Consider the following 27907-nt stretch of genomic DNA (forward strand, 5'->3'; position numbering starts at 1 on the left):
CACTTACCTTCAGTCAGCTAGTAGGAGGCAGATCACCACCCAAACATCTTTTCATATTACCTCAGAAGGGAATGTGTGTTATGTTACCGCAAATTTAGAGTTCTGATGGATGTGGGGAAAAAAACTGTCCTTAAGCCTATTTGTCCGTGCTTTGTGGGACCTGTAAAAATCACCAAATTGCCAATTTTTGCCAATATCAATTGCTAGATAAAAAGTACACAGGGCCATGAAAGTAGCATTAATGTCCCAGAAATGATCACACAAAGGATTGAATGTCTTTTCGTTTAAAGAAAAAATGGTTGCTGCGGACTTCTTTTTTTTCTCCACTCTTTCCTTATGATCGTGAATATCTGAGAAATTAAATTATTAAGTGTCAATAAAAGTGAAGTTATTTTGTTTTAATTTTTAAAAATATGAATTCATATGGAAACACGAACTACATTTTTTCATGTTCTCACACAGATTTGCATTTCTGGGGTACTCCTGCAAAGGTCAACAATTAGCATCCTCACTCATGAAGGTTCCAGAGGAGCCCAGGATGTTGTAGGGAGGGGTGGGCTAGCTGAAACAGCATTTTCCTGTCCTAATGACTAAACAAGACTAAGCTCAAGTCTGGCGCAAGCAGCTCAGATGAGAGATATCAGCTTAGGAACGTGAACAGTTACATCTCCACCGTGTCGACATTTTTCAACAAAGCAATTTGAGAAGGTTACATGAAAGGGGAGTAAGGAAGGAAGCGAGAATCTGTGGGCAATAGTTGGGACTCAAGTTATGGTCATTGGTTTTTTGTTTGCCTTTTATCTTATTTTGGCGCCCAAATCCTTATGACTCCCTCCCCTTGCCGCCGTTTGTCTCTTATGAAGTTTTGACTCCCCCATTCCAGGATGGGAGTACATTGGTGGGAGACTGCTTGAGCTTCCTGCAAAGCCATATGAGTGAAAATGACATCTTTCCTCCCCTGGTTATCCCCGCATAGCAGCCCCGTGGCGTCGTTGTCCTAACATGTTAAAAAAACAACAACACTATTTTGGGGAGACTTTGTGACACTTATAATATAGCATACGTTGTCAGATGAAATGTTCGCATTGGAACAACGCTGGCTTTAACATCCCTTATGTTTCTCTTGTCTTTTCAGAGTTGAACAGGTTCCACTTCCTCAGATGGAGGCCGCTCCAAGGGTTGGGGGGAAATTTAAGTCAAGGATTTGCTGCTCCAACACCCATCCTTTCCTTCTGCCCACCGATATCTCTCACTAGGTTATCAGTGCAGGAAGAAGCAGGGTGGTGCATTCTGATGCCGCCGTACACCACAGTTTTGAATAAAGTACTTAATCAGAAGAACTTGTCACAAAAGTCAAATATTCATACCAACATTTGCGCTTGTAGCTCTAGAATGTTGTACGGGGGTCAAACTGAAAAGGGTGGAACTTCCTTAGCCCAGACAAGCATGCAAACTCAACAACTATGATGTTCAAACTCATTTTATGAACGTGTCTCGACAATTCTATTAAATTTTGTACATTTCACGTCTACCTGTAATGCAAAACACAGCCATTTGCACGGCTTTACCCCGACGCCGTCCCCCCCAAAAATTGCAATTCAATGCTGCCTGGCCGTGTGAAGCAAGCGTGCCATGAGCGTGCACACAGAAGGCCCGGCAGGGAGAGCGAGCGCCATTATCAGTTGATTAGCCGGCAAGTCTCGCCTTTTTCCTGTAAGAGCGTCGGTCATTTGCGAGCACAAAAACGAGGGGGCAACAGCGTCTAATTCATTTTGGCATACAGTTCAAACAGTTCACTGGCAGGAAAGCTAATCTGTCTCTTCCAACGCCCTCCGACTTCATTCTTATGTTTTGACAATAAAGATAGCATATCTCATCCCATTACAAGCAGCCTGTCTGCTGCCTTGTCCAAGATATGCCTGACAAGCAGTCTAATGGTGTGTGTCACCCAATGGGACCACTGCCTGTAACCCTTTCATTTCCTTTACTCCAAGCATTTGAACTTCTTGTTGCAAGGAGAGAATGATTTATTTCTATGGTATCTGAGTTTACAGTAAAAAACAAAAAAACACCAAACACAAGTAGCATATTTCCCTGATTTGGAAAAAGTTCTTGGCAAAGGTAGATGGGATAAAGCAGGGGTGCCCAACTCTCGTCCTCGAGGGCCCCTATCCAGTCTTTTTTCCATGTCTCCCTTCACCATTACTACTGAATCAAATAACCAGGATCGTTATCAAGCATCTAGACAGCTTGCTGATGAGTTGATCATTTGATTTAGGTATGGAGAATAGAGTGGATAGGAGCACCCGAGGACTGAAGTTGATCACCCCTGGAGCAAAGTGCACAGCATTTACTTCAGCATCTTAACTACAGTGCTCCCTAAAAGAAAGCTTATTTGGATAATTATTATTATTATTATAATATATATATATATATATATATATATATATATATATATATATATATATATATATATATATATATATATATATATATATACAGAAGATTTGGTCCAGGTGTTTTTTTTTTACTCATTAGAAAAAAAATATTGAGCAAATATGGATTCAGCATTTTGCCATGTGACATTAACACTTCCTAGAGTTAATTTGATGAGATTCATTGAAGAATTTCTATGCTATTCCATGAACACAATATAAAATACTGAGGGGAAGAAACGTTATTATCGTATTAGATACATGAGTATTCGGGTCCTCCGTTTGAGAAATGAAATATTTCTCCTGAAAAACCTGATTTATACCATTTTACATGCAATGCACCTATAATTTAACAGGAAAAACAGATCTATAAAAAGGGCGATGATACAGTCATTCATCTTCCATACCGCGCATCTTTGCAAGGGTTGCCGAAGCATATCCCAGCTGACTTCAAGCGGAAGGCAGAGTACACCCTAGACTGGTCTCCAGACAAAAACATCTGCACTCACAATCATATTGCCATCAGCGGGAAATCAAGCCCGCAAGAAATCGGTCAGAATGAATCTATACACCATCAAGTGGCTTATGATACATACAAATTTATGAAAAGGAAAAAAAAAAGAGGAAACCCCACCCCCCCAAAATGTTAATTTTCTGTACATTCATTGTTTAGACTTAACAGGGTACATGACATCACAATGCAGAATGGTATTGACTAAAAAAGAAGTTATAGGCAACAATACTTTTTGTGTAGATCAACATTTTAATGGGGAAAGATGAATGGTGATGTGTTATGCATTGCAGGTGTGATCATGGAAATCAAGACCACCAAGGATTTGGTTTTGCACACATTTGAACATGTTTCCAATTCTCCAAAATTAAACTTTTTATATGCATATTAATATTGGACGATGGACTGAGCAGCTGTGCATTTGTCCGTCTCTCATCACACCTATCTGGAATTTCCCGAGAGCTCGGGCAGCCGCCAGATGTGCTAGAACGCAACGGCACCATGCGAGTTCATTTCCTTTTTCAGAGGAAACACAATGCAAAACAAAAGCTAATGCAAATAATCGTGATTAAGAGATCCAAAGAAACAAAACAAGAAACGCAAACAAAAATCAAGCCAGAGAAATTAATCACGATCCGGCCTTTTCTTGAACTGGCTCGAGAAAAATGAGATGAGGAAATGGACAATGGGCGAGGAAGAGTGATGGAAGAAAGGAGGTGGGCGGCTGAGACGTGAAGGAGAGAATGCTATTCCGGCCGATTGGACTTTTATTTTTCATCTAGCATTTGCCTGGAAGAAGGGAAAGCGGGGGCAAGGGTTATTACGGCGGCACGGCTGGATGCCGCTGAAAGACAAGTCAAAATACTTCTTTCTTCTTTAGCTGATTAAAAGAAGTGTAACCGTAAAGGGTGGAGGTCCGAAGTACCCAGACCAGATCGGCTTGATGCTTTTGTTACATTGGGTAGACTTAATCAGAGGAATCCAGAAACTCCTTAAAAACAGGATCATCTTTTATTGTTTTTGCAGTTAAAACGACAAAAGTGTTTTAAGGTCAACAATGAGCATTTCTGGCAATCTGTGAGAAGATCTCTAAAGATTCTGTTTTCCAAACAATATCACAGTCACAGAATGTAACTGTTTAATGGGCTACTAATATGTGTAAGGTGTCCCCCCCTCAATGCATGATTGTGAATATTGAAAAGCATACATCATGCTCCATCTATTTATATATATATATATATATATATATATATATATATATATATATATATATATATATATATATATATATATATATATATATATATATATATATATATATATATATATATTATACATATATATATATATATATATATATATATATATATATATATATGTTATACAAGATGGAGCACGATGTATGCTTTTCTATATAGATATATATAGAAAAAAAGACAAGTTTCGAAGTGATCAATTAAGGTTATTAAGTTAAAAAGGGCAGAGAAAGCCTACAAAACACAGGAGATTGGATTTGAGATACCATGCCCCCTGCTGGTCACGACAACGTCTAATCTGCTGATACAGCGAAAAAGTGGAAACGTTTACAGATGCTCAAGATACAAAAGATCCAAAGTTTAACTGGCACCATTAAAAAAAATAAAATTAAAAAAACTAAACACATTCACGAGTGGAGACAGCTAAAAATTGACACATTTTAAGTGTGTTTTTTACTTATTGCACTTCCCCACAAAATAGTGTTATAATTCACAGTTTGATTGGTTGGTTAAGTCTCATGTTCCCCGCCGTCTTTTGCTTCACCATCAATGCGCAAGACCAAGTTTAAAGCTTTTTTTTTACTGTGCAGTTTTGTAAGTCAGCAATTGTGACTTTGTAAACTTGCTCATCAAAAAATAAATAAATAAAAGAAAACTAATAGATGTACACAAATAAGGGAGTGCATACCTTACAGACTAAAAATACGCCACCCCGTCGGCCCATTTTCTTAACACGATTGTACAGTACACCAGTACTCGCTGCACAACACGCAAGTCAGATTTACACTCCTAAAATAGTAAAACACCCTTCAACTGTGAGCAAGTCACTGAGAAAGCGAGAGCGAGCTGGTACAGGAAGAGGAAATGATCTCACAGCTAAAGCATAATGCTTGAAAATAGCTTTGCTGACTTGCACACATTTCAGAAGCATTGTGGCCCCACTTGGGGGGGCTCCAAGGCCTAGATTCCCATTTGACCTGTTGGAGCCATAGCCCTGTTTTATGAACGCACAAACACTGCTTTCATATTTTGGTCCAACATCTTTGAGCAGTGAACCCGCCAGTGGACTCACCCCTGCTCGGGACTGGCCTTAGTTGCTGTTTTTTTCCTTTTTTGTTTAAGATGTCGAGGTGAAAGTCACTGGATTTTCGACAGTCCACTTGTCAAGAGAAGCTTGAACGGGACAGTGGAGCGCGAGACAGTTAAGGGTAGTCGGTGGAGACCTGTAAAGGAAGAGAATGAAATCAAATTGAGCACAATTGAAGGGTGGAGTCCAAAAAGCTGGGAAAATAGTAGTTTAGCTGGAACAAAAGTGAGGTGGCCTTAGTGGTGAGATGCTATCTGAAATGTAAGGAAGGGGCACTGCTTGCGTGTGTGCGTTTGCCTTGGGGGCTTGTTTATTTTGGGTGGAAGATTTGTGGGTGTGTATGCGTGTGTGCTGCGACGAGTTTTGGGCGGTGTGCCTGAAGGTCCCCCAAGGGGATTTAACTCTCCTCCTGTCCTTTTACACCTTCCTGTAAGAATTGTATACTTTCTATCTGAGGAAAAGCGGCCAACCCACAGGGAAACGGGGCCGATGCTGGGAAAATCTGATGGCTGTCCAAGTGCATTTAATATCAGCATAAGCCACACAAAGAAAATGGTACCAACCAAATGCGCGGATCAGCTCCCTCTGCACTGCCCATGTGACCGTCTTGATCAGCGAGGCGGAGGTGAGGCCAGCAAACAGCATGTTGTAGAGGAACACCACGTAGAAATTCCCGAGCCAGTTATAGCGGCCAAAGTCTCCCAGCAGATCGAAACGGGTGATCCCTACAAGAAAAGGGAAAGCCAAGCACTTGATTTTGGATTTGCTATCAACACAAAAACGCCTTCTTGTGGCCGCTTTCAAAACTACATGTGCCAAATGCTTGCGGTGCCCCCGGTCTACTCATCCATACCAAGTGTACGTGAAAAGACCGGAAGGGCCGAGCTCAGAATGAGAAGCGAAACACAGTTGGCAATCATCTGCAGGGAAAAGAAGATTACAGTTTATGTAAAAAAAAAAAAAAAACTTCATAAAATACTTTTATGCAGAGGGCCTATAGGGTGGCAGATTTTTTTAATTTTTTTAATATATGATTACTTAATGCTTAGAATTTGAAAAATAATGTCTTTTTTAATACTGACATTTCAACAATGAATGAGGTTAAATAAAACAAACAAGAAATTGTATGTTTAACTTGACGGAGTAAAAAGCATAATCAAGAAGCTTTTGGGATACCTGTGTGAGGTGCGTGTCCTGTGCACGGGGCACCAAGCTGGTGAAGAGGGGTGAGCTATAGAATCCCACGATTGAGGACACCATGAGATAGCTATCAATCATGATTAAGACAATATAGAAATGTAGAGTTCTTCCAAAAATTTACAAGCCTGAATAAATATGGCTCCACACAAGACAACAAACTGCTGCTTACTATGTGCGATACTGTATAATAACATCACAATTAATGAAAGGATACAGTATTAGGACTACTTGGACTGCTGCACCCAGTGAGCCAAACATTGAGAAGGAGGCCATCCCGAGATGAGGATCCTGACAAGAAAAGTGCTCCATATTTTGTATACGTACACTACATGCTACGAAACAGTTTTCCTCCACTAAATTCTTACTTCCATCCCTCTGGGCATTGCAGTCTCATCAAGGAGCAACTCCAGCACATTGAAACAAACCATCAGAACGCACAACACCTGAGAATACAAAATCATTACACCGCGTCCCATTTTCTAACTGGAAGAATGGCTTCAAACAGCGTGCAAGAACATGAACACTTACTGTAAGGGCGAGGAGCGTAAGCATAGCCAGTGGATAACCTAAGTTTCTCTGCCAAGGCGAAGCTTTCCTTCGTGTTTCTGTAAAGACAAAATAAAGTTGAGAAAACGACTGGGCACATTGGTAGAGGAAGTCAAACTAACCCAAAGCAATGCGCTTTGTCCGAACTGCTTGATGCTCCTTCTTCATGGCTTCGATATTCAGCTGGACCCAGCACGACTGAGAACTGCCACCTTTGACCAGAAAAATGTCACCATGAAAATTGATTAAAAAAATAACTAAACAAAACACACACAAAAAAGATGTTTAGGGAGCTACTACTCACACTTCAGTTTCCTGGAGAGCGAGTCCTCCTCAAACGCCGTGCAACTGAGAGCGTCGTCCACATCTTCAAAAAGCTAAGGGAGCCCATAACTATTTACTGCACTATAAAGGCGCCTTATAATACGATGTGCCATATGTATGAATGAACATTGGTTAATCATTGCATGAAATTCCCTGTAGCACAGCTCCATCTAGTTGATATATAACAACTCCTAACCACTACTACTATTGCTTCTACTACAGCTTCATCTACTGGATGAATAACAATCCCTTACTGCTGCGACCACTACCACCACCATCACTAACTACTACTACTACTACTACTACTACTGCATCTTATAATCTGGTGTGCCTTATATATTTATGAAGCAAATTTTAATAGGCCATTAAGTGAATGTGCATCCTACACTTGGGTGTGTCACAGTGCAGAAAATACTGTAGTTGTCAAGTAAATGTCGAGGGCTGCACGCCTTACTTTTGTGACTTACCCGAGGTTTGACCATCAGGCTGCCCGTGACACTGAACATCCGAGATAACCCAAAAGGTGTGCACACTGAAGAAAGCCAAAACATACAGGTTAAACTAAAAAAACATCAGTGAAGGTTAGTTTCAACTTCAGAAATTAATTGTGAGTGAGACCTACACAGGAGCAGCAGCACTCCAAAAAACGAGATACCCGAGTACAAGTAGGGAAGGTAATACTCCCACAGGTCTGTAATTCACAAGTAGACACAGGCAGAGGTTTATGGAAGAAGTGGCCACAGATCAAACATGAATCTAAATCTAAAGACCTACCATAGAGGCTCTTCCTTGCCATATTGTCATGCAGAAGGGCTGATGCCACCCAAACGATGCCCAACACTAGCAGAGCCAGCAGCACCAGCAGAACCACTGCTTCATATACTCGTGCCATGACTCCCTGGCCGCAAACAAAACATTTGTCTTCTTCTCCAAACAAACACGTGCACAATCAGGCTCAATGTAGTCAAAGATGCACTATTACCTTTTTTGAGCCTACAAATCCCTCCGATTCAGTGAAGAAGTAGGCAAATGGCATGAGGAAGACCAGGGACAAATTAGAGCAAAGGAACACTAGGTTCCACAAACCTGACAAAAAGAAGGAATATTTTCAAGTTTTCGCTTCCACTGCAGTTGTGCAGTGAACCGCTGGGAGGCACACTTCTGTTCTTTCTAAAAAGGTTATATCACACTAGACTAGACACCATATGAAGAGACACATTTTGGAAGAACAACAGTACAGTCTTAAAAGGACAGACGGAATGACAGTTCCTGACATTTGGAATATGAGGATATCAAATCAAGAAACACACCGTGGATAAGGGATCCATTGAGCCATTGCATGTAGTAGCTCTTTGGAAATGTGAGCAGCACCTCATTGGACAAAATCGAGATGGGAAGCAGCAGCACCGCACATAGCGCAACGGACAGGGTGAATGTACACAGCCAGAGTCTGTGGGTACGGGACAAAATTAAAAATGTGTGTGTGTATATATATAACTAATATACACGCGCACACACATATACACACGATATACACTCATACACGTATACATTGAAACTGGTCTGGTAAAGTAACATTATAGGTGAAAGACTAAGGTGGTGAGCAGAAGCAAGGCAAGTGCCAGCGTGTAAGGACAAAGATCAAACGAAAATTGGACTGTTCACAATCCTATCCAATCAGGCCCACAGTCAACCAGGCAATAAACCTAGAGCATGCATCTCTGTTCACTCACGCAGACACCAATCAACATAGGTGAGTGAGAACAGATTGCCCCGACTCAGTTAATCATTACAAGCTTTTTACTTACGCAATTTTGTTGACAGTTGCATCCTCAATATCATCTGAAAGAGAGCAGTGATTTATTATTATTATTTTTTTTATCAACAATAACGTGTTTCTTATCTTAAATAGAACATTTTGAGTGCTAACATATTTGCTAGCCTTTACTGGGATGAGAAATGGAAAATCTGAAGGATGTATGTGAAATGTCCTATATGCACAATGGATATATAGTGGAAGGCATAGCGGCAGCAGTCCACAGGAATGGAAAAAGTCAACCTTGTCAGTGGCCTCGGAGAGGGGCGTGAGGGAGGCTACATGTATGAGAACATTCTGTTCAAGTATTGGACTGAAGTCTTCAGTTTGACACACATAAAACACCAACAGATGAGTAATTGAGAATGCCAAGACATGCCCATGTATATACTATATTGAAATACTTCATATGGTTTCAACACTCATACTGTATCAATCTCTGACGACACTGCTATTGTTGGACGAGTGATGGACGGGAACGACCTAGAGTACAGGGGAGTCATCACAGCCTTTGTTGACTGGTGTAGGCAAAATCACCTCTACATCAACACCAGTAAGACAAAGGAAATGGTAATCGATTTTCGGAGGAATCCTCAACAGACCACTCAGGTGAACATCCAGGGTACGGACATTGAAATCGTGGATAATTTTAAGTACCTGGGTGTTCACCTCAACAACAAACTAGACTGGTCCACAAACATAGATGCCCTGTATAAAAGGGGCCAGAGCCGCCTCTACCTACTGAGGACACTACGGTCCTTTGGAGTGTGCAGGACACTACTGAGGATCTTTTACGACACTGTGGTGGCATCTACAGTGTTTTATGCAGTGGTCTGTTGGGGATGCGGGAGCACGGAGAGGGACAGGAACAGGCTGAATAAGCTGGTCAGGAGGGACAGCTCTGTTCTGGGCTGTCCTTTGGACTCTGTGGAGGAAGTGGGAGAGCGGAGGATGCTGACCAGGATGATGTCCATCATGGACAGCACCTCCCACCCCCTGCATGAGTTTGTGGAGTCCCTCCAAAGCTCTTTCAGCAATGGACTGCTGCACCCTCATTGCAGGAAGGAGCGCTTCCGTAGATCCTTCCTCCCATCAGCTGTCAGGCTCTTTAACAAAACAAATGGCTGAGTGTTAAGACCTACCTTATGTATACATATGTATCTATGTGTATGTATGCATATATATATATATATATATATATATATATATATATATATATATATATATATATATATATATATATATATATATATATATATATATATATATATATATATATATATATATATATATACACACACATATATACATATACACACATGTATGCGTATGTGTATACATATATACTTCAGCAACACGCTTATTTATTTATTTATTTATTCATGTATCTATTTATTTATTAACTTACTTATTACCTATCAATTTATGTCTAAAATGCCTATCCTGTATCTGAATTCTCACCCTCTTGCTACTGTGACAATGAAATTTCCCAAATACAGGATGAATAAAGTTATCCAATCCAATAGCAACTGTACATATGCCTGTGGAGCAAAAACAAGTTTTTGGCTCCTCAATTTCATAAATGACGTCAGAGCATTGCACTACTCATTTAGCTGCAGGGTTATTGTGCTTTCCGTGGATATGAACACATAATTATCCAAAATTCCACAACATGTAAAGAAGTCCACCCAGTCACAGCTGAGTTAAGACACTTGGCCCGTTGGACATCCTACAGCTGCTTTCAATGAAGGCTAGATATTAAATTGATTATATAACTGCCAACCACGTAAGCCCAAAGAAATGCAAACAGGATTTTTGCACGTTTGACAACAAAAACACAGAAAATGTTAACGTCGGGAGATGGAAAACTTACAACCTAGCAGTTTCCCTTACAGAGGTGTGAATGAAGACGCGTATTTAAACAGGTTGCAAGTCATTCCCAAGTCAAGACCATATTTACCTCTGTGACTGCTACATTTTAAACAACAGGCTGAAATGTAATCGTCCAATCCTACCAAAATAAAGCCAATAACTCTGCTAAATATGACTTCACAGACACATACAATACTGGTGCTCATCTAAATAACAACGGGTGGTCATTTCTGACCGTCCTGACACTGAAACACTGACAATTGCTGGAGAAAAATATTGTTGGCATTTTTGCTGATTGAAAATTTCAAGATGGTTGTGTCAGTGTAAAAAGAGCCTGAAGCTACAAGTCAAAAGTACAACTTGGTGTTTATCTTGAAACAACATTCTTCACCGCCCTCTTCCGTGTCTTGATTCCAAGGGATACTGCCTCGAGACAGAGTTGCATGACACCAAATACACCTTCTGTACCTCCAGTCTTCCATCCACACCAAGCCTCAACTATATCGGTATGTATACATAAGTTAAATTTGCATTCACGCAAACACAACAAAGTGCTAGAAAATATGTTTTACATGGCACTGCAGGAAAAGAAAGTTAAACATTGTCTTTTAGTACTTTACTAATGGCCTTTATGTGAAAGATGGTTGTTCAAAAGACGTACATATGCAAATCAGGAATATCTTAAAATTATGATAACGGAGAAAATGAAGTTTAAATACAGAAAATGACACACTCCCACGGCCTAACATTTTGAGACCAATTCAACGTCAAACGTTCCCAAACTGTGTGGTGCCTACCATAGTTTACGGGCTGTCAGCCAGGATGTCTGAAAGGGTTTATCAGTTCTGGGCTGCAGTTGAGGTTTGTTCGTTTAAATGGAAAGTATTTTATCTAATTATGTATTGGATGCCGGAGTCCTAAAAGTTTAAGCCAAGCCAAGCATAGATCACTATTAGATTTACCCTCTTCAGAGAGAAAAAATTAAGCGCAATTAAAGTAGGGAACAAACGTTACTCATACTCGCATTTTTAGTAAATAAGAGACTGTTACATATCAATGACAAATATTCTCATGTTTGTGTACAACATAAGCAGGCACAATTACAGCACAGCACTTAAATGCTGATGGACTCAAACTGAGATAAAATGAAATAAAAATGAAATAGCCACAAATGAAACTGGTATTGCGTTCTTTTTCATTTTGGATGCAGACAAAGCCTTTTTGTGTTTATCTGACACCACGAGTGATGGCAGCCTATCTGAAACACTCATTTGGTTAGATAAAAGACTTCTGGCATTTAAAAGCATCTCCACTATTATAGCAGAAAAAATAAATTACGTTCTTGTTCTGTAACAAGATTCTTTCTGCTGGCATGTACTTGAGAAAAAGATGATGACATTCTTAAATAATGGTGCTTGCTCGAAATGTGTGGCCTCTAGACTGTGCATAAAGTCACAACTACTTTCCTGTAAATTCTTCCAATTCTGCACTTATAACGAAAGCACAAATTTGTGCATTCCCTTTCCCACTTCACAACAGGCATTATTCTCACCACTATCTTCTCACACGTGGTAATGAGAATCAAATTTATTGGTCAGTGTATCAAAGAAACACGAACGAAAAAAATGATTTCTCAGTTTCATTAGACATCTGAGTTTAGCAAAAGTGAACAGTAAAATCTAAAATCCAATTAAATAGCAGATTCAAATGTAAGACTTACTGCGGGGGAGAAGAGAAAATTGCTAACCACATTGGATCCCCTCCCCCCCCACAGATGGCTTTTTGCAGACTGGCCTAACCCAAATGTCTACACACGTAGCATACTTCCCATTACTCAGATAAAGATGGTTCTGACCGGATAAAGAAGGGTTGATGAAACGCCACACATTACGTTTTCATAATCCAAAAACAAATTTACTTACCAGTGACAAACTCTGCAGTCTTCTTGAAGCGTGCGAGTATGAGGTAGGACAAGATGTAGAGGCATGTGAACAGAAGTACACAGATCTGCAAAACACACAGAAAGACATGACATTTGAGGCACATCCATCATAGAAATGAAAGAGATTATCACCTCATTAAAATAAAACTCAAAATGAGTGACAGCTGTACAAGAGAGATTAACAGTGAATTTAGGTTTAATATTCTATGTCACAATAGGGTGCCTACTGATTACACTTTGACATAAGACTCAAATATTTAGGTCAAATATATTGTTCATGCTCTGTTGGTTGATGGGTCTCTACATTTTGCCCCAGAATGAGGTACACAATATCACAATGTTGGTTTAGCAAATAGCCCAAAACAAAGCCAACATCTATCAACGCATCTGCACGAGTGGCTTCTCTAATTCAGTTCACCACTAAAGCCATAGTATTGGTTTACATAATTCACCTGCACAGTGTTTAAACATGCTCAACTACATTTCCACTGAATGAAAACGTGAGCTGATCACTGCAGGCAAGCCTTCAATCAAGTTTAGAAATCCATCGCAATCATGCCTGTATACATTGCAAATGGAGTGTTTCAGCCTGCGGGACTGCAAACATACTATTAAAATGAACAGCAGGTTTCCACATAAATGACATGATTGATGACACAGAATAACAGATTGTTTCATTCATTCATTCATTCATTTTCTGAACCACTTAACCTCTCAAGGGGTCACGGGGATTGCTGTAGCCTATCCTAGCCAACTATGGGCCCCAGGCGGGGGACACCTCAAATCAGTAGCCAGTCAATTGCAGGGCACAAGAAGACAGACAGACAGCCATTCACGGTTACACTTATACCTAGGGGCAATTTAGAGTGTTCAACCAGCCTACCGTGCATGTTTTTGGAAAGTGGGAGGAAAAGTAAAAGTAAAATCAGACTTGAGGATCGATGCGTACACATCCCAAGAAATTACCTAGCAAAGTACACAAAGTAAAGTACACGTCAGCCGACAAATCTTATTTGGAGTTTTTGATAATAAATTCTTTAACTCGCTTCCTAGGTTCGGGGTGTGACCTTAGTCTTTGTCACTATTTTTCATATTTGTTGCACATTACATGTCAGGTAACAAACTTTTCAAAAATCTTGGAAGTCTTTTACTAGGCCCAGGGTGTGATCTGTGGGTGGCTCTGGAATCTACTTCAACAACATTTTGACTTTGAAACATTGAGTACCTCTGCCAAGGATGGGGAGTTCTTGGTCGTATGTGATTTTTGTATTAATTCAATTTGTTGTCTACCAATACAAAAAAATCATTGCAAATCTCAAATGAATCAAGGAAAATTTGGAATCAAATAATTGGGGATTCATTTGAAAAATGGAGACAACTGAAAAGGAAGCAATTTAGGACAGACGTCAAAGTTGCATGACTTCTCTTTTGAGTTTTCTTATATTTCTTTCATCTATGACAAAATTTCATGTGGAATTTGAACAAATTTGGCATGCTCGTGCTATGTTGTGTTTAGCATGTGATCTGTATAACACAGTGTGTAAATTATTTAGTCAGAAATTGAAATTAAATGAGATGGACCATCTTGGTGCATGCTGTCCATTTATTACCAAACGAGGTAATTGCCAATGTGGTTTTATGTTGTTGAAAGTTACTGTACTTCCCCTTCCATCATGGGTCACGTGTGTGTTTATTACCAATAAAGGTCGCCACAAATTGAAGCATAGCAGTCACAACAACATCAAACCCACCGACTTAACGAGTATTTGGTCGTCTATGTTAGAGGCTGAAATTGGATTGGATAACTTTATTCATCCCGTATTCGGGAAATTTTGTTGTCACAGTAGCAAGAGGGTGAGGATGCAGGAATAGGAAAGGCATTTTGGACATAAATAGATAGGTAATAAACATAACAGGCAGGAGGGAGGCGTGTCTGCATCTAAGCCAAAATAACCCAATTATAATTTGATTTCTTTATATCAGCCTGTCGGATTAAAAAAGGCTGATACCGATATTTGTCAAATTGCCAAATATTGGCCTGATATTTGGGCGATCACTAGCGTTGTCCATATGAGCAATTCATGCTGTACCTGGGCATATTTGGGTTTGGATAGAGGATACTCGGGGTCATACATAGTTGCAGGAGTCTAAATTTTACTAAGGGGTTAGGCCATGTGATACTTTGAGAAAAGTATTTACATTCGAATCAACCAGTCAGCAAATTTTCCTGCTACAACTAGCGTGTGTTCATGTGAGAGAAATGAGGAAATAATTACAATCACACTTGTGAAAAGCACTCCAAGTGGTCAATTATTTCTGGTGTGAGGAAGTTAAAAATGCATGACGGAATCTCAGTCAGGAATGTGTGAAATATGCAAACTCCAAATAAAAAGGACAGCCAGCTGGCAGGTTGAGCTTCTGAACTTATCGTGTGAGGAAATGAAGCCAGCCACGGTTGAATGAAGTCAATCTGATCATAGCAAGTATAACATAGACAATCACTCCTATGAATAAAACCTAGCTTTTTTAGTCTGTGGCTGGAATTCGTTGTAATTCATAGAGCACTCATTCTTTGTCAATGTGGTACAGTAATATCATTTTCCACTGACAAATTCTTTTGGGTGTATTAAAACAAATATTTTTAACAGTACATTCAAAACAAATTAATTTTATGTGTTACCAAATACCCAATGATCATTTTTTACTATTAAACAATAAATTTAAATAGTATTTATCATAACAGTTCTAGGCGAGTTGGAGTATAAACAAAACAGTATATCCACTGCAAAAACCTAGACTACACTACTTTATGTACAGATTATGATTTCTTTTCCTTTTTTTAACGCTCACAGGGGACTCATCGAAGTCATTGGCTGCCATTGAGGCATCCATTGCATTTTGATTGGGAGGGGCCGATATGAAGACATGCAATGAGCTATGTACTATGAAAAACAAAATTAGCAGGTTACTTGGGGCTATAACCAGTGTGTATTTCTGAGTTTGATTTTTATTAAACACATTTCACATCCACTACCTCCACAATCAGTGGGGTGGAGCTTCATCCCGAACTTGGTGTGGAATGTACTAGAAGTTGAGGTAGGCAAAAACGTTGTTGAAGTCCTCTCCCAGTTTCGCATCTGGGTCCGCAGAAGTCGTACCTTGGCCCTTGTAGTTGGTGAAGGTCTGTATGCTCTGCCACATCGTTTGGAGGTCGTCAAGTTGCCCTTCTATCTTCCTCTTGTGGTCTGCTTTGGCAGCCCTAATGCTCTCTTCAAGGTTGGCGCGAGCTGCGGTGTAGAGTGCCCCGTCATCGGATCTGAAGGCTGCATCTCGGGCCTAGAGGAGTGATCGGACCTGGCTGGTCATCCACGTTTAGGTACACCTGGACGGTTTTCTCCACAGTGACCGTAACCATGCAGTACTTGATGTAAGACAGTACTGTGTCTGTGAAGGATCCCAGGTCCTCATGGTGGAAAGTTTCCCACTGTTGGAGTCGGGGGAGGGCGTCATCAACCCATGTGATAATGGTTCGCCTTTGTGCCTTTGATTGTCGGCTAAAGGGAGTGTAAATTGGGGCTAAGAACAAAGAGGCATGATCTGACTGTCCTAAATGTGTGCATGGTATGGCTCTGTTTGCAACTTTGATTTTCGAGTAAACATGATGCAGAGTTTTATCCTCTCCTGTCGGACAATTTACGTGTTGGTAAAATTTTAGCAGAACAGTTTTGAGATTTGCCTGATTAAACTCTCCTGCAACTGTGTTTTTGATTTTGATTGGAAGGGGCCGTTATGAATGGCATGAAATGAGCTACAAAATCCACATTACGGGGTTACTTGGGGCCGATACCAGTGTGTATTTCTGTGTTTATTAATTCGATTTTTATTAATTTTGTTTTAGCCAATATTGTGGCGTCCCGGCAGGCAAGTGGTTAGCGTGTCGGCCTCAGTTCTGGGATTGAGGGTGTGATCCCGGGGTGGTACTCACTATTTGGGAGTTTGCATGTTCCTCCTTAGTGTGGGTTTTTCCCCGGTACTCAGTTTCCTCACACATCCCAAAAACATGCAGGCAAGGCTGAATGAACACTCAATTGCTCCTAGGTATGTGTGAGCGTGAATGGTTGTTCGTCTCTTTGTGCCCTGTAATTGGCTGGCCACCGATTCAGGGTGTCCCCCACCTGGTGACCGTAGTTGGCTGGGATAAGCACCCCCAAGAGCCTTGTGAGGATAAGCAGTTCAGATAATGAATGAATAAAATTAATGTAATTTGTGCATCTTTTTCACAATCAACTAAATACAATAAGGGAAAATAATAAGGGAAGTCAGCTGGTATAGGCTCCAGCACCCTGCATGACCCTTGTGAGAATAAGTGATTCAGAAAATGAGTGAAAGAGAAAGTAGTATTTAAGTATGAATTTAAAAAAATATAGAAACAATCTCGAAAACTTCTAAAAGCTGCTAAGTGATAACTTTTGAACTGTCTAATATAGTAACCACTGTCCCTCAAAGGGTTAAAGGTCTGTGCGCCATGAGGATAATTTGTCAGCGTGTCCTCGTGTAGGACAAACAGGAAAAGAGGAATAAAGAGCAAAGGGGATGTCAAAAGCAAGTAAGGTTGGGGCCACCAAACGTTATTTCCTCTCGACCAGCTGCATCCGTGGACCCCCACCCATCCAGGGGGGTGAGACACATTTCATGCGCCTAGTTCAGTTAAGTTCCCCACATGTAAAATATCGATAGACTCAGTCTTTACTGTTTCCAATGGTTTACAATAAAACAAATGTGACTTATGTGAGACATTGCCTGTTCGTTGGCATCATTGAGTACACGAGTAGCCGACATCGGTGTGAAAGCAGCACTTACGATTGTCTCCCGGACACGGTTGTGGAAAAGTTGCTCCCTCACCGACACGTCGTCCGTTTCCATTCTCCAACAACATAACAAAAAAGGCGGGTTTGTAAGCCCGGAGTTCAAATCGTTGAAAGTTTAAATGAATGGGGCATCTTTTCGGGAATGCTGATTTTGGGACGTGGATGGGTTACAGTCCAGTTGAGTGTTTGCTATCATTACTAGCGCGATGCTACCCAACTCACTTAAGAAGCCAGGGGGCGGGACTGGGACTGAGGGGCGGGTCTAAATTGCGGCGCCTGTCACAGGTAAACGTTTATCTTCAAACTACACGATGAAGTTAAGATGTCATCTCATTTTCTGAACCGCTATATCCTCATTAGGGTCGTGGGGGGTGCTGGAGCCAAATCCCAAATTGAAATTGCATTTGGATACAATTTACTTATGTGTTGTAATATGTTTATGTTGTAAGACGTTGTGAGATAGAAAAAAAAGTAACATTATAACAAGGGTGATGAAAAATGTAGTGTGTTTGAGTGTATATTTTATTTTGCTTGTGAATAAACTCCTTATCTACTGGATTGATCAAAGGCCCTGAATGTTGATGAGAATGACGTGCTGACTGAGCCAGTTTCATTGTCATGATCCAAAGTCCAACCTGTTGCAACTTCAACCGTAGTGGGACTGACAACGTAATGATCATTACAAGGACTTCAAGATTTGAACTCAGTAAGTAAAAACACAACAAAAGAAAACATAATTGTCAAGTGTACATGCTTAAAATGTTTGATTCACACCCAGGAAATAATACATAGATTTAATTTCTGCTGTGTAAAGAACACTGAATAATTACTATAAAATGGTAAAATATCATGTGCCTATACCTTGTTTTTGAAAAGTTCCGGAGACATCACAATCAGGATTGATGATCATGTCTGGCTTTCTGCTTATTTCATGTGGAAAAATAGAAAACCAATGGATAGCATAGTAGCCGTCTAACAAAATCTGCAGTTCATTTTGAATGTGACAACATCTCCTGTTTGAAGATTATTGAGAAAGGAAGGATATTTTAGTTCTACTTTCATCGTTGATCCTTTCCTGTCATTTTTTGAATGGAATTGTATCCTAAACAAGTCTGCTATCATTGTTTTCATATCAAGTCACTTGCTGTAGTATTGCATACCAACTTTTAAGATAAAGGCTGTTGTTTATATTTGGAGCTAAAAGCGCTTTACACTGGCAGTGAATGAAGTCACTGTGCATTTAAAAAAAACACATTATTTTGCTTAGTGGCCTTATCAGAATACACTAATACAGTATCTGAAAATGTATTTGACAATTGTTATTTTATAAACTTAATTTTAAAGATATAGGTAGAGATGTCAAATCAACTAGGAGGGCTAGCAGCGTATGATCACCATTTTTATGGCATAATTTCAAAGTAAAAAAGAAAAGACTATAACTTAAGATCATGGGTCTTTTCCCCCAGGCTTGAACCTGAGCATGAGGAATTCTCACATGTACCAGGAGTAATCCCGGCGGTCACAAGATGGTCAAAAGTGTCATGGTCACATACGCCCTGTGGGCGGTGGGGGGCCCTTTCGGCCTTCACCATTTATATTTAGGAAGAGACAATCATGCTTTATTGTGGATGCTCACCCTGGGGGGTTTCGGCGTGGGCTGGATCAGAGAGTTTCTCCGTATTCCAACGTATGTGGCTGAAGCAAATCAAGACCCAATGGTGGAAAGGAGAAGGTGCGCGATGGCCACGTCTCCTCCACCTGTAAACCCAATTAGATTCGCTGGCCAGGTGTGTGTTGGGATCCAGTTTGGTGCCGTAGCCCTGATTGGGCTGAACTCCCTTAATTTCTTCAACTTGCTTGTCCTGCCTCTGTGTGTGGGTGCGGGGGTGCATTTGGTGTCCACTATTGGTCACCAAACCTCTGATCTCCCCAAAACTCTCACGGCGTGTCTCGTAACCTCTCCACTCTTCAATGGTAGCACTTTATCCCCCCTGCCCATTAGCCTGGCAGCCAGTATCACTGCCACACAGCATCGCAGGTACAAGAAAGCTCAGAGAGGAAATAAACAGGACCTCGGTAGGACAAACATATTTCAATCACCGCAAATCAGTCTATGGTACTTCAATGAATATTTAAAAATATCATGTTTATTTTCAAACTCGTACTTTTAGGTATCCGGCTTTGCAGGTTGACTCTAGCTTGGCTGGCTTTCTCTGCTCCATTGGGCTATTGTGTTTTCAATAACACCACTGCCACTTTGTATTACCTGTCTGACTGCATGGCCGCCCTGCTAGAGATTTTTTGGTTCCTTCCTTGGCTCAGAAATGTAGTGGAGTACATTCTCCTAATGCCATATCGTGTGATGTGCCTCTTGACTGGAGGAAACTATTATGAAGAGGCCTGGAAGAAAATGCTGGAAATACTCCTTAAAGACTACTCTGAACAGGAAAAAGAAGCACTGAAGGTCAGTAATTTCATATCTGACCACACTTGCAGCACAAAACATTTCTATACCTAAAAAAAAATCTTTCAACATTGAAATAAATATATAGAAATTGCATGGGTGTGATCTGGCCTCCTCACCTAAAAACACTAGTAATTGAACTAATTCTTAATGTAAAGTCTAACTATTATCATACGGTATGTGCTACATATTGCAGATGTTATCATTGGGAGCAGAGGCCTCATTTGAAGAGATCACTCGTGGCTATCGGGAGCTTGCCAAAACATGGCATCCTGACCAGAATCCCAGCAAAGACGCTGAAGCGACATTTGTCAAGATTCAAAATGCGTATGAGGTTCTCTTACGACGCTACAAGCCTCGTCGCTTCAGATAGATCCGGAGTTTGCAAACCTCAATAAGTTGGTACAACCAAGGGTAAATCTGTCAAAGGAAAAAATAAGCAAACTTGCAATTCATTAGCAAGCAAACCGCATTTGCTTAATCCATGAGAACCTCAAATTGAGGCAGTGGAGGTTAGACTGGGCCAAGGCATTGGCTTAGATTTGAACCCTGGATGGAGAGGTGTGACAATGAGCCCAGAAGAATTACATTGTCACCCTCAGACCAGTTGCACATATTGAAATGTTTTATTGTTCTTTGCTGTAAAAGAACAGCTAACATGTGCTTCTTTCCCCTATTGTTTTAAATGTACAATTCTGGGAACGTAGCCTCCAGTATTTGCCGTAGAATTAATTTTTGTTGTTGTTTTTTTACAGTGTTGGGGGGAACTTTCTATCTGCTTTATTTATGAATTTAGGATCCAGATTCAAACAAATGAGTTATGTAACATAAGAAGGTAAATAAATAAAATAGATAAAATAAGATATGGGACTGTGGAAAAATCCATTAATGGTTTTATTGTTAGAGTAATTCATAGATCATATAATTCTCTTCATTTAATGTTAGTTTGTCAAGTATTGAAAGACAAAGTCCCAGAGTGTGTGAATTGCTAATAGTAGTTTGCTGCCCTCTTGTGGTGATTTACTCGTCTGCTGACAAACTGTTTTAAACCATGTGCCTTAACTGTAAAATATCTCATCTTTTTGTTTGGCCTTCATATGCTCAAATAATTGTATTTTTTTCATATCCGTCATTGGAAGTAAAATGCATAATTTAAATTAAGTCAATTAAATCAACGCGAAACAAGTAGTCTACAGTAAATGTTTGTCTTGTTTTGGGCAATGCAGGCGTATGAATCTATTTTCACATTTTTGGGAAATCGATGCATTCGGTAATCTGTTGCCCGGAAGTTGTTTGGGGTGCTCAGGTAAAAAAAAAAAAAAATCGAGAGATGCTGCTGTCGCTTTGAAAACAAACCGCTATCCAGACACTTCAAAAGAAGGGGCAAGAACGAGGGGTGTCCAGGTAAGAAGGCGCTTTGCGATTCATCTTTTGCACCCACGAACACATGAACAACATTCATCGACTACCATCCGAAAGTACGTCTTTTATTTCCGCTGGAGTTGAAGGCGTTTGAATTCCATTTGTCGTGTGCTCTGCTGCCATAGCAACGGCGCGCGAGAAACATTGAAGAAACATTGTAATTGCAAGCGCCTACCGTTGAATGTGCTCGATGCTGAATGACAGCCGCATGCGTGCGTGGGGGGGTGGGTGTCAACAATAATGGCAATCATGTGACACGCACGCCACCGTTTTTTTAGTGCCCAGACGCGTTTTTTTTCGGACGTCAAACGCAACGCACCACCATAAGTGGATTTGTGTGTATATGTGGTGGCAGGGGAGTTATTTGGAAACAAACCGCGCGGTCGCTTTACCACCCACATGAACGATTGTCAGTTGAGGGTCGGCGCTGAAGTGCGCCCCCCACACTCCGCTTGCCACCACCCAGCCGTGCCCTGATGTGACTGGCGCGCCTGTTGCTCTCCAAGCGGCCAGAGACAGCATATTGTTCGCCGTTCCCTTTCTAGACATCGCTGCAGCCATGCATTTCATTTGACAAAGAAAGCTACAGCTTTTTCCATCGGCTTCCCAAATAACCCGATCTCCATGACAGATGAACATATACTAATAATGGCCAATAACTAGAATGGCGTATCATTCATTTGTCTCATCTCATTTTCGGAACCGCTTTATCCTCAGTAGGGTCGCGGGGGGTGCTGGAGCCTATCCCAGCTGAGTTCGGGCCAGAGGCGGGGGACAACCTGAATTGGTGGCCATCCAATCGCAGGGCACAAGGAGACAAATATTCTCTTTCAAAATGTATAATTCAATGCAAGAAGACCTCTGGTTGATCTTTGCACAGATGCAGGCATCTGGTGAAATAATGAATGCCAATGACTGCAATGGATGCTCTCATGCATCAGGTACGTGAAAAGTGAAACACCCACCTCATTTGTTTGTACTACAAATTTTGACTTTACTGTCTCTTTTAGGCAATGGCCAAGAGTCATCGACAGACCCAGATCACTATGAGCCTAAGAATCAGCAGTCCTTGAATCGTTGCCTCTTTACAGGTTTGTTTTCAAATATATAGTCTGCGTTTATGCATAAATGCAGTGTAGAACAAGTGAGTTTGATTTTCCCTTCACAGCAAATTCTGTCAAGGAGGAGCTGTGCAGTGAAGACAAATCGCCGCAGCCGAATAACAGAGGGGCTCTCGGTGAGAGCAGAAGTGGGGATGACAGAATACTAGAGCTAATGGAAGAAGGGAGCACAGAGAGCACTGGGCTTAGACAAGGGAATCTTTTTGGCGATAACGCTTCACCAGGACCCATTCGACTCCCGAGTGGAAAGCTTCAATGTGACGTGTGTGGGATCGTGTGCATCGGACCCAATGTGTTGATGGTGCACAAGCGAAGTCATACAGGTGAGCAGGCATCGGCCAACAGTCGGAGTTTAGGAAATGAAAAGGGCAACATGTCTGAAGGCTTTCATCCCTCCATGTTGTTGTTAGGTGAGAGGCCTTTTCAGTGTAACCAGTGTGGAGCCTCCTTCACCCAAAAGGGCAACTTGTTACGTCACATCAAGTTGCATTCTGGAGAGAAACCTTTCAAATGCCCCATTTGCAACTATGCTTGCCGCAGGAGGGACGCCCTAGCTGGACACCTACGTACACATGCAGGTACATGAACTGCCTCCCAGGTTTCAGTGTCTCATTTTGACAATAAAATACACCAAATCAATGGCTGCTTATACAACGCAACAAGATTCACATACAGCCGTAGAAACATGCTGTACTTATAAAAAACCCACTTTATAGGTATTCGATTTAGAACATGCTTATTTTTGTGATCATAAATAAGTCGTGTTACACTCTGCAGTCCTATGCTACCTACCCTAACAATTTTTATATAATATGCACAGAATTTAGGAACTCAAGAGTCATAGTAATTGTCATTCATTGTCCAAGCCCCTCATCCTCACGAGGGTCGCTGGAGCCTATACCACCAAACTACGGGCAGTAGATGGCGTATACACCCTGGATCAGTTGCCCACCAATCGCTGGCCATCATAGTAATTAGATACAGTAAAATGGGTACACGGTCGATTGGTCGCCGGTCTTTTGGTCGCCCGGAAGGTAAGTGATAATTACCATTTAAATCGTTGCTCAAATTCCCTAAATAAAAACTGTGAATTACTATTTAGTCATACTTAATGCCCTAGTAATTATTAGGCTAAAGAAAAGCTCCAAATTTCCCGGACTTTTATTGTTTTTTGTTGGAGAACTTGTTAAGACCCTGACTGACGTAGCTTCTTAAAGGGACAACACATGTACATACAAACTCTTATACACTCACACGTCGGCTCAGTGAAACTGCTCATGGCCATTGTTGGCTTTTATTGATGCGTAGACCGTGTTGTTTTACCTTGTTTGGTCGTCGGTCTTTTGATCGCCCGTTGTCGCGGGCCGGTCGGGGCGACCAAAAGACCGCGACCAAAAGACCACCGACCAAAAGACCGGCGACCAATCGACCGCACAGGGAAAAATTGATCACATTTCACTACTTCCACATAACTTTGCTAATATCATGAGATGTGTTGTTTGGGAACAGGGAAATCTATTTAAAAAGCATTTTAAAAGGCAAAAGAGGTAAATAACCGAGATTCCCTGATTTCAAGGGAAGTCAAGGAAATCATTCACAATGTTCTACTGAATACATGATGAACACATTTCTACGGATCTTGTTTTAGGTCTACATTATTCAATTTTTTTTCTCGAATTGCAGTTTCTTCACCACTGGCGGGAAAACCATACAAGTGTATCTACTGCAGCCGCAGCTACAAACAAAAAAGCACATTGGAGGATCATTTTGACCGTTGCTACAGTTTCCTAAAGAGTCAGGACCAGAAGGCAGGAGTATTTAAAAATTCCGTACAGCAGGGTAAGACGTCACACAAACGCAAAATGTCCCTGCATAATGGTTCATGTAAGTTAAATTAATCATGGACATTCATGCAAAACCATTACTTGTATATGATCCTTTTTTTCTAGATGATCTGTCAGGAAATATAGAGGTAATGGCTAAACCCTCGCTGAACATGACAAATGAGAAACCACAATTTGCAGATAGATTAGCTGTCAGCATCACTAAACGCAAGAGGTCAACGCCACAGAGGTTTCTGGGTTAGTTGTCTTTTTGTCCTTCAACATTGTAGCGGATGTGTGGGTTCAATCACATGACATTTTGGTGGGGGACTTTTGGTGTAAACTTGGCCAGACAGATAATGGAGATAACTGTATATGAAGCCTTTTCATTCAGTCTTTACAAAAAAAGGCTACATTGTGAGTCTGTTATCTGCTGTTCCCATAGGTGACAAGCACATGAACCTTGACCTGCTTGAAGTCCCGTGTGACTTGTCCTCTGGTTCCGAGAGGGAAGGGGAGCATACAAACCCTCAGGCATCTGGAGACTCTACCGCTCCAGGTGGTAAACAGCTGCAAGACTCCAAGTGCAAACTAGGGGACAATGCGTTTCATCCTGCATTCTTGTATGAGCTCCACACGGGCTCCGCTAACAGCAACGCGCCTCCTCAAGGAGCCCCGGGCGGACTGCCAATGGTGGCCCTCGGCCTATCTACTCAAGAAGCAGGCGAAAGTCACGCTTCCTTTTATAGCCACACAACCTCACCCAATGGATGTCCCGACTCCACAGATACCGAGAGCACCGCAGAAGACCTCAGCACAAGGGCTGCAGTCCACACACGTACCTCTGAAGACAACCAGCACCTCCACTACCAAACCCTCGCACTTCCCCACAGCCTTTCCGCCTCCAGCCTCGGCCAGGCCAAAGAGATGGACTCAGACTGGGACAGGGTTTTTCCTTCGCCGCCCACCCTAATGAAGAGGAGCTCTGGCTCACCACTTCCCCCCAGAGAGAGAGTGCAGGTGTTGGACAGGGAAGGTCGACCCCTGCACTATTATCACTGTCGCCACTGCCGGATCCTCTTCCTAGATCACGTCATGTTCACCATCCACATGGGCTGCCACGGTTTCCACCAGCCTTTCGAGTGCAACATCTGCGGTCACCGCAGCCGGGACCGCTATGAGTTTTCCTCCCACATGAGTCGAGGAGAGCACCTGTTGGCTTGAGAGGAATGGGTAGGAGTGGGAGGTGGGTGGGCTCATGTTTGCTCTGCACCAGATCACGAGTTTACATCCCCGTGTCAAATTAAAAATTTGATGTTATATTGTTCCAAACAAGCAGAAGTGGATGAAGAAACCTCCAAGTTAACGGTGGCAAATGATGGCTGCACTTAACTGCACTCGCTTATTGAATCATCCGGCAAAATGTGATTTTGCTTCAAAAGTGCCTTCTTGGGGGATTTCCTCTCAACTAAAAAGAAAGGAAAAGTTGCTGAGAAATCATGATTAGACATCTTTTCCTTGATTGAATTTGCTTTACCAAATAGTTGGAAGCACTGTGTTTACATTTGAAGAATTGCATTCTGACTAAGAACTTTGTTCAATGGTGCGTGGAGGGCGTTACTAGTGACGGGTGTCAGGTAAGATCCGTATGCACTGAGAGCGCCGTGCCTCTGGGATTGGGTGCAGCTTTTGTCAAAACGGAAAAGGACTGCCTTAACTCTAACTTGTTTACAGTGTGTGAAGTCAGAAACTGGGGTTGCCTTGAGGAAATTTTGTGAAGCAAAATTCGACTGTGACGGAAGACAATTTAGAATTTCTTTTCGTGAGCCCTGCAGTGCTGGTGCAGATCAGACCATGAGCCATGAGGTTTCCAAGGAAAACAATGAGCAAGGATGGTACTCGTGTAGTCCCTGTCTTTGCCCAAGCACGCAATGGCTTTACTTTGTTGTGCTCAGTCTCTGCACTGAAATAACTGCTGAATCCTCATGATGACAGTCATATAATTTGCCAGCCTCTCTCAGATTCCCACCATGTTGCACTAGTTATTTACTCAAGTTTGCTGCACCATTTGTGACTGAGAATAGATATTCAACTGAAGATCTTACATTGTGGCACTAAAAAGTTGGGAGATCTTAACTGGCTTTATGTTGAGTTTCACTCATGGTGGGCTTGTTAGTGTTGCTCGTTTCAGCCTTGGTGTATTTAATCAGCTATATTCCAAATCTTATCCGACATGTTCCTCAAGCGGACGATTTGTTACCTCCTGCTTCTTTCTAGCACCCAAATACCTTATCGCTACAGTACAATGACTTTTTGTTCTTGTTGATTATGGGAACACGAATGAGACCAAACTCAGTATTCTTAACTTGTTATTGTAGGGTTGCTGCTGTAATGCTTTGACTTTCTTCATTATTGCAGATTGTACTTGAGATTGTTTGCATAAAAGAGCCTAAAACTGCACTTAGTATGTGAAAAAGACAAACCTGTATGAATGGAACACAGCATGTGTGCTTGTTACTGCCCTGCTTTTACCTGATTGTGATCTATTTTTTATTGAAAAGGAAAAAGAAGTGAAAAAGGAGGCATGAGTTTGTGCCTCAGTGTGTTGTTGTTTTATGATATTTTGTGAGTGATGTTACACGACAAAAAACAACTTACCTCAAAGTTCAACATGTTCAACTGCCTCATCACTGATTTAAAAACTGTTGCATTCTGACATGTTTCAGCAGTTAAAACTGCGTTGCCCTCGCTATTCTGCAAACTTTTTACTGTTAATAAAGTTCAGTTTATTGTAAAGGTGATTTGGGGTTCTTGCATCATTACCACCAGTTCTTTACAGGAGAAAGAGTATTTTTGACTTTGTCAACTACAACTACAACTTTATCAATATTACTATAAGTAGTGCCACATCTTGTCCACTAGAGGACAACCATGTTGTTTTTTCACAGTTGATTATGTGCAACGGCTCCTTTCTAAGGGCAGTTTTTTTTAACACAATTTATGCAGAGATCTACTAATCACAATTCATAGACAAATGGTATTATTTATCACCTGGATTAAGGTTTGAAATAATCTTACATATTTACCAATATCTATATGTTAATTTACATGAAAATGTATATGTTCATTAATATGTAATGTCCCTTTATTAAATAAATCAAACTCAACTCAATTAATAATGGCTAGTATCATTTGATAAAATCAGACAGGAAATTTATCA

At 41.1% G+C, this 27907-nt stretch overlaps 3 protein-coding genes across 4 annotated transcripts; 2 read left to right on the top strand and 1 right to left on the bottom strand.

The window, feature by feature from the left end:
• Nucleotides 1-4387: 4387 nt before the first annotated feature.
• lmbr1l (limb development membrane protein 1-like) lies at nucleotides 4388-18106 on the bottom strand. Its single transcript, XM_077597202.1, has 17 exons — nucleotides 17850-18106; nucleotides 12970-13054; nucleotides 9168-9201; nucleotides 8670-8809; nucleotides 8342-8445; nucleotides 8134-8257; nucleotides 7982-8050; nucleotides 7827-7891; nucleotides 7340-7412; nucleotides 7158-7247; nucleotides 7018-7094; nucleotides 6855-6932; nucleotides 6704-6777; nucleotides 6466-6556; nucleotides 6143-6209; nucleotides 5853-6014; nucleotides 4388-5425 (listed from the first exon to the last, which is right to left on the bottom strand). Exons 1-17 carry the CDS (start codon nucleotides 17910-17912, stop codon nucleotides 5340-5342), a joined length of 1482 nt encoding a protein of 493 aa, XP_077453328.1. The 5' UTR covers nucleotides 17913-18106; the 3' UTR covers nucleotides 4388-5339.
• On the top strand, nucleotides 17531-21509 carry dnajc22 (DnaJ (Hsp40) homolog, subfamily C, member 22). Its single transcript, XM_077597235.1, has 5 exons — nucleotides 17531-17667; nucleotides 18426-18563; nucleotides 19324-19933; nucleotides 20029-20321; nucleotides 20518-21509. Exons 3-5 carry the CDS (start codon nucleotides 19384-19386, stop codon nucleotides 20692-20694), a joined length of 1020 nt encoding a protein of 339 aa, XP_077453361.1. The 5' UTR covers nucleotides 17531-17667; nucleotides 18426-18563; nucleotides 19324-19383; the 3' UTR covers nucleotides 20695-21509.
• A 100-nt stretch (nucleotides 21510-21609) lies between these two features.
• ikzf4 (IKAROS family zinc finger 4) lies at nucleotides 21610-27488 on the top strand. 2 transcript variants are annotated; one of them, XM_077597192.1, is made up of 8 exons: nucleotides 21610-21725; nucleotides 22624-22684; nucleotides 22754-22834; nucleotides 22912-23187; nucleotides 23275-23442; nucleotides 24548-24703; nucleotides 24814-24945; nucleotides 25133-27488. In XM_077597192.1, the coding sequence occupies exons 2-8, from the start codon at nucleotides 22624-22626 to the stop codon at nucleotides 25909-25911; spliced, it is 1653 nt and encodes a 550-aa protein (XP_077453318.1). In that variant the 5' UTR covers nucleotides 21610-21725; the 3' UTR covers nucleotides 25912-27488. The 2 variants fall into 2 exon arrangements, with proteins under 2 accessions (XP_077453318.1, XP_077453310.1); XM_077597184.1 differs by having other exon boundaries at nucleotides 22912-23442.
• The last annotated feature ends 419 nt before the right edge of the window (nucleotides 27489-27907 follow it).

This window comes from Stigmatopora argus, chromosome 1 (genome assembly GCF_051989625.1).
Source record: "Stigmatopora argus isolate UIUO_Sarg chromosome 1, RoL_Sarg_1.0, whole genome shotgun sequence".
In the NCBI taxonomy this organism is placed as follows: Eukaryota; Metazoa; Chordata; class Actinopteri; order Syngnathiformes; family Syngnathidae; genus Stigmatopora; species Stigmatopora argus.